The sequence below is a fragment of the Papio anubis genome, chromosome 14, assembly GCF_008728515.1.
Source record: "Papio anubis isolate 15944 chromosome 14, Panubis1.0, whole genome shotgun sequence".
Taxonomy (NCBI): Eukaryota; Metazoa; Chordata; class Mammalia; order Primates; family Cercopithecidae; genus Papio; species Papio anubis.
The window spans coordinates 1133201-1146990 of record NC_044989.1 but is presented as its reverse complement, the minus strand read 5'-3'; the positions used below and the strand labels follow the sequence as shown (position 1 = coordinate 1146990).

At 45.8% G+C, this 13790-nt stretch overlaps 1 protein-coding gene across 1 annotated transcript in view; it reads right to left on the bottom strand.

Annotated features, from left to right (window-relative positions):
• Positions 1-13790, bottom strand: part of SNTG2 (syntrophin gamma 2) — a 368413-nt gene that overhangs the window by 154908 nt on the left and 199715 nt on the right. The window contains exons 7-8 of the mRNA XM_009183595.4: positions 10830-10917; positions 4461-4552 (exon numbers count right to left, since the gene is read on the bottom strand). Coding sequence (XP_009181859.2) covers positions 4461-4552; positions 10830-10917 — 180 coding nt within the window. The remainder of the gene's footprint in view (positions 1-4460; positions 4553-10829; positions 10918-13790) is intronic.

Genomic DNA, 13790 nt, shown 5'->3' with positions numbered 1-13790 from the left:
GATCTACTGGAAACAATTATCTCTTTTTTGTCAGAAAATATTGTATTTGTTTTTTCACTTTTGAAGCATGTTTGCTGGGTATAGAATTTTAAACAGGAATTAATTTCTTTTTCATACTTTAAAGCTGTCATTTCATTTTCTCTAGCTTCTCTTGTTTTTGTTGAGAAAGAAGTTGTCAATTTTACTATTATTTTCTTTTTAACTTCTGGCTCCTTCTAAAGTTTTTTTTTTTTTAATTTTTAAGTTCCAGGGTACATGTGCAGGATATGCACGTTTGTTACATTGGTAAACGTGTGCCATGATGGTTTGCTGCACCTATCAACCCATCTCCTAGGTATTAAGCCCATCATCCATTAGCTACTTTCTCCTGATGCTCTCCCTCCCGCTGTGGGCCCCCACCTCTTGCCAGGCCCCAGTATGTGTTGTTCCTCTCCCTGTGTCCATGTGTTCTCATAGTTCAGTTCCCACTTATAAGTGAGGACATGTAGTGTTTGCTTTTTGGTTCCTGCCTTATTCTGATGAGGATAATGGCTTCAGCTCCATCCATGTCCCTGCAAAGGACATATTCTTGTTCTTCTTTATGGCTGCATAGTATTCCATGGTGTATCTCTATGACATTTTCTTTATCTAGTCTATCATTGATGGGCATTTGGGTTGATTCCATGTGTTTACAATTGTGATTAGTTCTGCAGTTAACATACACATGCATGTATTGTTGCAACAGAATAATTTACATTCCTTTTGGTATATACCCAGTAATGGGACTGCTGAGTCAAATGGTATTTCTGGCTCTAGACCTTTGAGGAATCACCACACCATCTTCCACAATGGTTGAATGAATTTACGTTCCCACCAACAGTGAAAAAATGTTCCTATTTCTCTGCAACCTCGACATCATCTGACTTTTTAATGATCACCATCCTGACTGGCCTGAGATGGTATCTCATTGTGGTTTTGATTTGCATTTCTCTGAGGATAAGTAATGATGAGCCTTTTTTCCTCTGTTTGTTGGCCACATGAATGTCTTCTTTTGCGATGTATCTGTTCATGTCCTTTGCCTACATTTAATGTCTTTTTTTCTTGTAAATTTGTTTAAGTCCCTTGTAGATTCTGGATATTAGACCTTTGTCAGACAGATAGATTGCAAAAATTTTCTCCCACTTTGTAACTTGCCTGTTCAATCTGATGATAGTTGCTTTTGCTGTGCAGAAGCTCTTTAGTTTAATTAGATTCCATTTGCCAATTTTTAAGTTTTTCTTTTAAAAAAAAACTTTATTTTAGGTTCAGGGGTGCATGTACAGGTTTGTTATATAGGTAAATTTGTGTCATGGGGGCTTGTTACACAGGTTATTTCTTTACCCAGGTATTAATCCTAATACCAAATACTTATTTTTTCTGATCCTCTTCCTCCTCCCACCCTTCACCCTCAGATAGGTCTCAATATCGAGTCTTGATAGCCTTCTAAAAAGAACATATTAAAGCTATTTTAAAACTCTGCAATTCACATTCTCTGTAATGAGTTTAAATAACCTGACGATGCTTTATTCTGGAGCTGAGCTAACCATATGAATAACTACAAAGACTTTTAAGTTCAGCACTTTTCTCTTTCTCTTGCTGATAAGGAGGAGGAGGATGTCTGAAGATGACATATTCTAAGCATTAGGCTGGTCACTTTACCCATGTCCCTTCCATAATTCCTCAATTACTCGTTGACAGGAGGATCATATCCACCAAAGCCTGAAGAACCAGGAGAGTCGGGAGAACTGGGAGAACTGGGAGAACCAGGCAAACCAGGCAGCCTCCCTTCAACGTTGCTCTCATGTTACTTTTCCATTGCGCTTACCAGAGCCACACACTGTCTGACCTTTCCTGGAATGACACCGAATCATGCTTCATGCTCTGTGTCTCCTTCCAGGAAGAGTTTAGAGTCTACTCAAAAAGTTACAGCCACACAGTGGGAGAGAAACCCTGAGGACACTGCACAGAAAGGGTAGGAGGACAGTTTCCCCCTGCTGGATGGTGCTGGCTTGGGGGATGGGGTGTTGCAGACAAATGGAATTGTATAATCCTCTTGTAAAATTAATCTTAAAAAGACTGTAGGAAAATATTAAAGAATATGGAAAGAAATGAAGCAGTATTAATTCAAAGATAGCACAAATAAATATGCTTTCCATAAGCAGGAAAGGTGAGTCAGAAAGGTTTGATTCTTCCCAGTAAATCTGGTGATTACAGTCAAAATCCCAACACTGCTTTTTTGTAGAATTGGATCAAGAGCTATTGAAATTCACAAGAAAAAACAAAGAAAGAGAGAAGACGGAAAAAATAGAGTGAGTTAGGAGGTGGCAAGAGGGCAAGGCCTACAGATGACACAAATTGATTATAAATACCTAGTAATTACATAGTGTGATATTGCCGTTGATATTGACCATCAGAATACAACAGAGGTCTCAGCAGCACACGCCTGTGCTCACGGCGCTGGTTACATGTGAGCCGTGGCACTGCAGATCACCCAGAAACAGTGTTGAGACAACTGGTTATCCACAGAAACGCACCTGGAACTCTACCTTGCACGGGTTTCACAAAAATAGATCTCATGGAATTTAGAGACCTCATGTGAAAAGCAAACATTAACAATATTTAGAGGAAAATATAAGGAAATATCTTTATGAACTTAGGATAAGAAAGATTTCTTGAACAAGATCCTAAAACCACAAGACCACAAAAGATAGCACAAACAAAATGAAAAAGACAAGTTATCAGCTGTAGGAAGAGATTTTTAACCCATTACCACCAAAATATTATTACCAAGTATATATTAAACATTTCAACGGATTTGTAAGAAAAAAGATCACCTTAATGGTAATGTGCCAAAGAGATGAATAGCATTTCACAGAAGAGGAAAAGCCAAAGGGAAATACAAATAGGAAAAGTAAATAAAACTCATTAGTAACGACGGAAATGAAATAGAGTCCCAGAGAGAGAACAATTTTACAGCTACTGTACTCTGAATATTAAGTCAAAAATTACCTAGCACTGGAGAGGCTGTGGCTCAACTGGAATTCCCTAGAGCTGTAGGAATATAAACTGCACAGCCACTTTTGTAGAAAACTTGCTGTTATTTTGAAAATAGAACATCCTAGCACAATCTAGCACTCAGAAATTCTACCTTATAGAATAGCCAAGAGACATTTATAAGTATCTTTATGGCTGTGCTGGTTTTAATGATGATAAACTAGGAAAACAAACATAAAACAAAAGCCAAGTGTCCATGGGCAACTGACAATGGATAAATAAACTGTAGTGAAATATCATACAGCAAAAAACCTCATAGAAACAAACAGTAAGTAAACATGCAAATCTCAGAAGACTATGGCAGAATAATATTTCATAAGCCTTGCAATAAAATGAAATTATATATTTACAGATAAAACATTTTTTAATCAAGAGAATGATAAACACAAAATTCAGGATGCCTTATATCTCTGGGCAGGCCAGAAAACGGAGTATGGAAGAGTACACAGATGAAAAGCTAGGGACAATACTCTTAATTATTGATGAGAACTGCAATTTCATGGGCATTTGTTTTATTTTGCTTCATAACTGACACAGAGTCTAAATGCAATTTTTAATTATCAAAAGCTCAATTAATTGGTTAGAAATGGAGTAGTCAGACATCTGAAACACAGATTGTACAAACATGAATATTTTTCTCTCTGTTCTCCCTGTGTATGAAGTATCTGGTCATTTTGATGATGTGACTGGAATGATTTACAATAAAACATTTTTTCAAACTGCTTACAGGATTCTACATTTCTCGTGCACTAATGCCTCTGTGGATGATGAATTCCCCATGGGGTGCAGCTCACAGGTCACCCTGTGGGAGTCAGAGTTCAGGCTTCTGAGGGAGGAGGGCATGAGCCCTGTGCCTCAGGGAGCTGCAGGTTCTCTTACAGCCCAGGCTTCTGAGGGAGGAGGGTGGGAGTCCCATGCCCCGGGGAGCTGCAGGTTCTCCTTTTGCTCGAGTCTGGTTTCCTTGGGAGGGTGGATATTTGGAATGTGATTAAAACTCACTGCATTATACAGTGTTCATACCTCCTTAGGTATTTTCTGTTAAGAAATTAATGGGAGTCTCACAGAAGTTTCCTAAAAATAACCTGAATCCTTCCTACAGTCACAGTGATATGTAAATCAGAGGCAGGACTCAAAGTATTCTTGCCTGCTCACTGAGATGCTGTGAATTATGAGCTTAAAATATCCTATAATGCAATCATGAGGTGTCCCACGTGGGAGTAAATGTCAACAGAACAGCACCTTGAATCTGTGTTCTAAGTATTTCCTCTCAAACCATCACAATTATCTTCACTGGGCAGTACAGCATCTTTTTAATTCTGTCTAGAGATTATCTCTGGGCTACTGATACTTCTGTTAAAATAAAATTTAATGAGAATCTATATGCTTACTGTGTTACTGGAGTTTCCGTTCAGATGCAAACCGCTGTCAAAGAGGGGAGAGGAGGCCCCACTGCTGTGGTCGCTGGATGGCCCTGGGGACCCTGCAGCAAAACAAGAGAAGTTCCTTCCAATTGGTGCCTCGACAAAGCACACTGTGACCATGGAGTGACTTCAGTTCTACCTCTGCATGGGAAGTCGCCAGTGCCAAAATGCCTGGTCACCCTCAGAGAAGCTGATGCCCAGTTATGAGCTGGGTCATCCCCAATGGCCTCTCACCTTCCTGCCATGATACAGTTTCCTCACCAAGATCTGACCTCAGATTGAAGGGAGGGACCACTGCCGGCTCCTGTGAGGGCTCCCCAGGGTGGAGGGACAGCATCGGGAAGGTGTGCCCCTGGCAGCCCAGGCCCTCCCTGTCAACATGCCCCCTGGAGTGGTCAGCACAAGGCGCCTTCTGTGATCTTGGTGTTCTCTTTTGAAAGGAGATGATCGTACCAGGCCACTCAAAAGGTTTTTTTTTTTTTTTTCCAGAGACAATATTGAAAAGCTCACACTCAAAGCACTTAGCACATTACAGGTAAAACAGGTGCTCATAACATAATTTCCCTGGAAATACAGGCTCGTGCAACCAGAGTTTACATCTGCTAAACAGAAGCAAGCCAGTTCATAGATCTTCACGTTGCATGGATTACCCAGGGGATGCAGAGCGCTTTCATGCCATTTCCAAGGTCCTGGGAACAGCTCAGGGAGAAAGGCTGTATTTGTTCCTTTATTGTCCCTTCCCACCAATATCTTCAGGCTGGACTATAAGAGTGGGCTGCTCCCATGTGGCTTAGTGTTTCACCCAGCATTTCTGTGGTATTGCCACGTAAAGACAGATCCGTGAACACAGTAGCCTGACCGTGCTAGATTCCCAGCCAGGTGGAACAGAGGCCTCCCAACACTGAGAAAGGAGCCTTTGATGCATCCATGAGTGGAGACCAGGCCCTGTTGTTAGATCACCTGAGTGCCTGGAAAGAGGAAAGAAGCACTGAGAACAGCACTAGCAGGAGGACCTGTCACCAGCCAGCCATCAGTCATCACAACCATGTGGTGCTGTTGCAGAATGGAGGCTTGAACTGGCACACTGGCCTCTTGCAGGAAAGACCCCTGTGAAGCTGAAGAAAGCCTGGTGGACACAGCTCTGTGCATTTGTATTTGGGATGCCCTGTTGTGCCGTCTGTTTCCTGGGATTAAAGTGAAGATCAATCGGCATCACATATGGAAAGTCATAATGTGACCACCAGCCTCGCTTGGTGCAGACAGGAACGCGATACGGCTCGGAGGCTCAAGACCCTCTAACCTCCAATCTGCCTCTGCAAATGTGACGTGCAACGTTCAGCGAGTTAACATGGCTCGCTGTTACCCTTTGTCCAGCTGTATGATATCTACAAAGACTCATGTTTTCAGAAAATACTTCATACCATATTCTTTCATGAAAATTAAGATATTGAGAAACTTGGAGAACTCTGGGGGAAATAAGAGCTGCTTAACTTTGTTTAAAGGGTAGTTGTCAATTTTACTAGATGAGGAACTTTCCTTTTTCACTGGCCACTGTTTACTGTCTGGTGAAGACTCTGCTGTGGATCAGCCTTCTGCTCCACGCAGCACCCAGGGCGTTTCACGGGGTCGTTGCTGAGACAGCGGCTGAATCTGCCCTTTAGCGTTCAGAAGCACATTTCACTGTTATTTATTTGAAACTCTTTCCCAATGCCTGTTATTTTATATCCGTAATCACCGTATCAGTAATTTGAGAGGAAAATCAAAATATTTTTAATGACTGCAATCTTCTAAAATCCCAAAGTCCATGCTGTAGACCAAGGAGACACATGGCTAATGGCAGCAGATCCAAGCTGCCATTGACTGAATGAGCAAACAGGTAAATAGTCAATAAATTTACATTTGACAGTCACACTTACACTCTAAATTTCTATAAATTTATTTCTGATGAATGGGTATCTTGTCATCCATATCCCAGAACAGAAATGTGAATAGTTATATCCTTCTTCTATCACAAATAAAAGTCCATTATTTTTTAAAAACCCAATATCAGGAATTCTCAATAAAAATGGACTTAGTTGGTGTCAAAAATAAATAATCATATTAGAAAACATACAGTATATCATCAATGTTTATTAAAGCACCTAATCTTAGAAAAAACTAACCCCAACCTATCAAAACTGCTTCGGTTACCCTCGGGCAATGCTGGTTGGAATGTAAAATGGTGTGGCCGCTGTGGAAAATACTTTGGCAGCCACTCAAAAAGTTGAGCCTAGAATCACCAGAGGACTCAGCAATTCCAGTCCGCGGCATCCACTCGGTGGGAAGGAAAGCATCTCCGAAGAAAAACGCATTCACAGATGCTCAGGGCGCTATAATTCACAATATCCCCCAAACAGAAGCAAGACAAACGCCCACCAGCTGACGAAAGGGTATGCACGTGGGTCCCTATACACAGATAAATTCCCTGTGAACGATGCTGTTCAGCTGGAAGAAGGCAGCACCGATGCCGGGACACTGGGGGCTGACTCCGAAACTACACTGAGGGAGGACGCCAGACACAAAGGCTCCCCAGAGCGGGATTCCATTCACAGAAAGTCCACAGAGACAGGAAGGAGATGCCCGGCGGCCGCGGGCTGGGCTGGGGAGAATCGGGACCGACTGCTAATTGGGACAGGGTTTATTTTTGGGATGATGGAAATGTTTTGGAATTAGATAGTAGCAAGGCCTCTACAACGTCGTGAAATACTTAAAATTGCTGACGTGTTACTTTAAAACGGTGAATTTTGTGTTGTATGAATTGTATCTTTATAAAAAGACCAAGAGCCCGACTTGTGAAAAAGAAAAGCCTACTTTGACTCAGTCTCAAACGGCTATTTATTTTCTCTTTGATAAACGTTTTCCAATGTGGAAGCTGGACATTTTCCGCACAGATCTGCTGTGGTACTTCCCCACTCACTGGGGCTGCTCTGCAGTGAGAAAGTGAAGCCTGCTCGGGCACCGCAATTTTACCTTCACGGTGTGAATTCAGCAGAGGACGTTTCACCTGAATGTATGGAGAGATTACAGCTGCCGTGCTTAAATTGTTATGGATACTAAGATGTTAACATTTTTTATTGTAAAGAATGAAATAAAAAGGAGAATAGACACTTACTGAATTAACGGGGACGCAGCACCCCTGGCCTCCGTGATCTGCGCCCCAGGCTGCCCTTTCCTGCATATGCCCGGTGACCTGTGGGGTGGTCGGTGCAGCTGGGCCCGTTCAGGCAGAGCAGTTAGAGTCAGCACAGCCCTGCTCAGGGCACGGACAGCAACGCTCATAGAAGTCACTAGGTCACCGGCAACTGACCCCGGAGCCTGAGGGTTTCAGCGGAGCCCACGGACAGAAGTCAGGATGTGAATCTCGACAGAGACAGCCTCTGCCCCGCGGGCTCAGGCACCAGAATTGCAAGAGCTGCCCATCCTCAGAGTGAAACACAGGCTCGGTGCTATCTCTAGGCAGGAGCGCTCGGTGGAAACCTCTGCCTGGGGCACTTCCTCTGTGATCTGCTGTTGCAATGTTGCTGCTGCTGTTGCTTAAATTCTGCTGCTTCAACGGCAGCCGGGGAAGCTGGCTCAGACGCAGCACCCATCTCACTCTGCCTGTGAAGTCACCTTGCCCAAGAGAGAAGTCAGGAACGGCCCCAGAGTGACTGTCCTCCGGCTCCCACTCCCACTTTGCAACACCAGAAAGCACTCCCTGCTTTCCATCTGTCTCCTCCTTTATCTGTGCCACCTCCGCCTGTCCAAGTCACTATCTTCTTTTTTTTTCTTTCTGGCAAAAATCTATGAAATGTCTTAGTTTCTTCCTTGGTGAGCCTGTATGGTCACAGCTGCTGCAGAATCCTCAGACACTCAGGCTGCCCCCTCGCAAGTGAGTCCTCCTCCCCCATCTGAGCTCACTGCTGGGCCTCGTGATGTGTCTGACACCTGAGTCTCCTGCTGGCTCCAAGAACTTCTGTGCAGCTCTCATCACGTCCACCCCCTTCCTGACTCACAGCAAAGTTTCTCAAAACTCCAGCGGGTGCACCACTGTGCCGCGTGTGACATTTCGCTCCCTCGAACTTTTGTCCGATTGCTAACATGTTCTGCCTCTACCGCCCTGGCAATATTCGCCTTTCTCACACACAGCCTCTCAGCACCCCTTACTCTTTTCCTCAAGAACCCTCCAGGTCCTCATCCACGCTCCCGTGGCTCCATCTAGCAGAGGGAGTGGTCTCTGTGGATGGCAGGGCATGCAGTGAATCTTACTGATCCATGTTTAGTACAACGGCAGCAAGATCGATTTTCCTAAGATTGTGAATAGCACAGTTATCCTGCTGTGATCGATGGGAAACATGGAGTTGCTGAAATTGATTTGTTCCTGGTTGCTGAGGAAGATGAAAGCAGAAGTCACACTATGAGTCTAATGATGCTTTTGACAAATGCTGACACAGGAAAAGTTCACGTGTCCCCCTTGCAGGGCTTGTGATGGCAGAGTGCTCGCTTCTTCCGTGCCCTGCTGCTCACACCTGTGGCGGGGGAGACATAGAGATGGGCAGGCTTTGGGGCTCGGACCCCAGGGCAGCACGTAGGGGTGGATGTTTCCAGCTCCTGAAGCCCCACTGGGAGTGTGTGTTCCAGGGTGTTCTTTCAGTTCTGCCGTCTGCAGGCGGCTTCCAGGCTTCACTTCTGCCGTCTATAGGCGGCTTGTGGGCTTCACTTCTGCCGTCTGCAGGCGGCTTCCAGGATTTACTTTGGCCGTCTATAGGCGGCTTGTGGGCTTCACTTCGGCCGTCTGGAGGCGGCTTCCAGGCTTTAGTTCTGCCGTCTGGAGGCGGCTTGTGTTAATAAGCTCAATTAGACCCTCTGCCTTATCACGAGGGCAGAGGGCTTTCTGTATCCCGGGGTTCTTGCCTTAGCGTACCTGAAGAATCGGATCCCACGTGGGCTTGGAGGGTTGGCACAAGGTTTCATGGAGTGGTGGTAGCTCTCAGAAAATGGATGGAGAGCCAGAAGGGGCATGGAGTGGCAAGGTGGTTTTCTCCTAGAGTCTCTTCCAACCACCCCAGCCAAACTCCACATCATTCTGCCAGTCGATAGCCTGCCAGTGTCTGCTGGTGCCTGTCAGCATGCTCTTCCACTCCTCTGTTCTTCTCGACATCCAGCCACTTGTGTCTCTGCCCACTAGAGTCTTGGGGTTGTTTTAGGCACAGGATGGGGGTGTGGTGGGCCAGGGTGGTATTGGAAAATGCAACATTTGGGTGCAAGAACAGGAGTGCCTGTCCTCACTTAGGTCCATGGGCCCAGGCCTGGGGGTGGAGCCCTCACCGAGGACCTGCCCTTCTCCTCCCAGCACTTCCCTGCCCCTCTCCTGTATCAGTGAAAAACCCAATGCATGATCAGAACTCAACAACTCATGTGCCTGAGAGCTGCAGCCGGGCCACTCGGGGCAGGAGAGAAAGGAAGGCATTGACAAAGGGGACATCAATGGAAGAGAGAGAGAGAAAGTAAAACAGCCAATATGAACCCCCAGGGAGGGACGCCGTTCCTTCCCATGAGACAGTGGCAGGAAGGACAGGCCACCAGCCCCCATGAGAAGGAACCCGACTGTCAGCTCGTCGGGAGGTCCTCATTCCGTGTTGGATGCCATGGGGTTTGAGCCACCAGCAGACGTTGACTTCAGGGGAGCCTGGGCGTTGCCTTTAAGGCCTTTCCTGATTACCCACAAAGAGAGGGCAGCGACGCCCTCTGCTAAATCAAAGGAACGGTGGTGACTCCAACCTTTATAAAGCCACAACAGATGAATGACATTAGAAAAAGTTACAACTATCTTCACTAAAACATTTTTCTAGATTTGGGGTTCATCACTTTCATATTGGGTCACAATTCAAGTATAATAGAGGATTACAAACTTTGTGCCAAAATATGTCAGGGACTTCAGAGCATAAATTTACCATTATTTTCATTTTTTGCACTGAAAATTTCTCAGGTCAACATAGGTATTTCAAATGTAAACTTTGCTTGTATGTTAACATATAGATAAATACAATCATGGTGAGTTTGCACGAAGGAAGAACCATGTAGTTACGTGACGAGAAGCATGGTCTGATAACACTTCCTTTAAAAAAGCCTGTGGATGTGTTAAAACATACGTCATGGGAATATGTAACGCCACGGTGCCTGCCTATACTTTTCTTCTCTCTGAATGTACACTCAGGAAATGATAAATATCCCAGTCCATGCGGTAGCATTTGGATAAATAATGTGGCCAAAAAGGAATTTCTCCAGCACCCTGCAATTTCTCCTCTTCCCACTTACCTAACGGGAGCTTCAGAAACGCCGGCGCTTCCCTGAGATACTCAACGGTGATGGTAACTTCATTGCCAGCATTTCTCAGAAGATGCACCTGTCAATATGACAAAAATAGCCACTTTACCACCACAAAAGAACCAGACACAGAATTAAAAAATAAAATCTCTCTGCCTCCTGTTTCCCAAGAATTCAAAGTTCATCGCTGCCTCGGAAACACGGAAAACTTTGTGGGCTTCAGCTGGAGTAAAGAGAGAGTGGTTATCACCTCCGAGGCCACCTGCCTCCCACATTCTATCTGCGTGAACAAGTGCATGAGTGAACAGGGGTCTGCCCATATCATCCACAACACCAGGCTCTCTGCATCCCTATGAACGCAATCTACCAGAAAATAATACCCTTGGAGAAATCAGTGTGTTACTACAAACACCCAGTGTTCAGTCACTGGCAAAACATGGATTAACTGTGGCACAACAAACCACAAATACGAATTTAAAGATTTAAATGACGCTTTAGTTCTCAGGAAATTAGTGGCTATCATTTCAAAAGGATGGAACTTAGTTCTGTGATGAAACTTCAAATTATACTCACTGTTTTAGTCACCTCACATACAATCCTGTATGTTTCAACACAGCATCTAAAATCAGCTTTTTGTGCACAATGTATTTGCCATTGTTTAAATCTGACTGAGACACTAAAAGTCTAGATGCTGCAAAGCTGTGTGTGTCCGAATTCACTGCACCTGCACCTGCACCTCTGTCTTCCCATAATGCATAACCCTGCTCTGCCATGTCCTTCTCCTCTGAGGCCAGGCATAGCCCACCCTGCCCTCTCCTCTACACAGGGCCTGTCAACAGTTTGGGCAGGTTCCTAACACACTTCATCCTCCTAGGCCAGGCGTATCCCACCTCATCCTTTCCTCTACATGGAGCCTGTCCACAGTTTGAGCAGGTTCCTGCCCTACTTCATCCTCCTAGGGCAGGCGTATCCCACTTCGCCCTCTCCTCCACACAGAGCCTGCCCACAGTGGGCAGGTTCCTACCTCACTTCATCCTCGTAGGCCAGGCATAACCCACCTTGCTCTCTCCTCTACAAAAAGCCTATCCACAGTTTGGGCAGATTCCTGCCCTACTTCATCACTCCCTCTGACCATTCCTCCTCATTTCTTCAGTCACTTTCCATGACCATCATTGCCTACCTGGAGGGCTACAGTTCTGCACAGCTCCCTAAGACCCTTGATGTATCTTGGGTGGGTTTTGAAGACTGGATTTAGAAAGTTTGAAAGTTCCCATGGCCTGAGATCCAACATAAACGTCTTCCTATTTCACCCGAGGACATTTCCATCCGGCATGGCTGGTCCACCTCTACCACCGGTGCTCCCTCCTGGCCCTCCAAGCCACCCCACCTCAGCCATGCCTGTGGACAACCTTACATATGTCGGTGCTTTCACGTAGATCTTGACCTCATAGGACAGCCTCGTCCCTTTTACCTCATGAAATCCCACTAAAAACTCCAGACTGGAAACAGCAGAACTGCGGAAACGCTCCCCTAATGCCAATGAGCATTTTCAACATCCTTTCTTCTCCCTCCCCTCATCCACTTCCATGTGGCTGATGACCCTGTGCTGACGGCCTCCAGGTCGCAGGTGCTGTTGGCAGGCTTCACACGCCGCCCACTGCCTGTTGGGAGGCCTCACATGCCCACTTCCTGTTGGGAGGCTTCCCATGCCCACTTCCTGTTGGGAGGCTTCACAGGCCCACTTCCTGTTGGGAGACCTCACACACCCACTTCCTGTTGGGAGGCTTCCCATGCCCACTTCCTGTTGGGAGGCTTCACACGCCCATTTCCTGTTGGGAGGCTTCACAGGCCCACTTCCTGTTGGGATGCTTCCCACACCCACTTCCTGTTGGGTCCCTCACAAGCCCACTTCCAGCTGGGAGGCTTCACATGCCCACTTCCTGTGATCCTGCATCACTGCCTTCCTGTCATGCTCCACAGGCTGGGCCCCCCATAGGGCTAAGCCAGGCCTCTCCCGCCGGCTGTCTCCAAGGCGTCTTTCCTCCCCTGCTGTTCAGTACAAGTGCACCCTTGTGAGATGCCTGTCTCCAACGTGCACACCCTGTCTTCATACAGGCTGCTGCAGTGCAAAGTGACTGTGAAATAGAAGCTCTCCTCTGACCAACTCCCAGAAAGTATCAAAGCTTAACCACTAGCATATTTGTCTGACTCTATCCTTCCTCCTGCACGAGATCCTGGAGAAAACTACCAAATCTGAATTTTCTTCTCCTCTTTGGTGAAAAGAAGTAGAACTGAGGCTCTCCTTTGACGAAGGGGGTTCATGATGGCGACGACACCCTTCCTTTCTACATGGAAGGGCTGGAATCTCGCAAGGCCCTGAAAGCCCTCATCCCTGGAGGTGCAGAGTGTGCAGTGTGGGAGGGGAGATCACACAGACCTCCGCTGTCCACTGTCCAGCCACTTCCCAGTAAGTGACGGCCACTGTAATACCGTAGTTGTCCCGGGAGCTCAGTGCAGTGTAATTTTAAAAGAGCAAAATGTCACCAGGACAAGAACAGTTTGAGATTCATAAAACTCACCGTGCCCTATCCTTAAACAGGCTGCCCTCCTCCCAAAGGACCAGGCCATGCATAGCTCCCCTATGTGAGTCTGTCCCCCAGCCAGTGTGCCTGAAGTCCTTATTGGAAATCATCGAGGTGTGCGTGGACACCTCCCTGCCCATCTCCATACCTGAGGTAAGTGAGTCTATTCAGTGACTTTCACCAGTTTTTCTGGAGAATGACTGTGGACTGAAGCAGGAAAATCTGCCATCCCTTGCTTACAGGAATCTGTACTTATCACAATGGACAATTTTGTCAGAAGTAACAGAACCAATCGATAGAGACAGGTAGAGTAGCCTGAAAACGTTGAGCACTTTTAATTAAAGATTGGACTTAGCTTCAATTTATTATT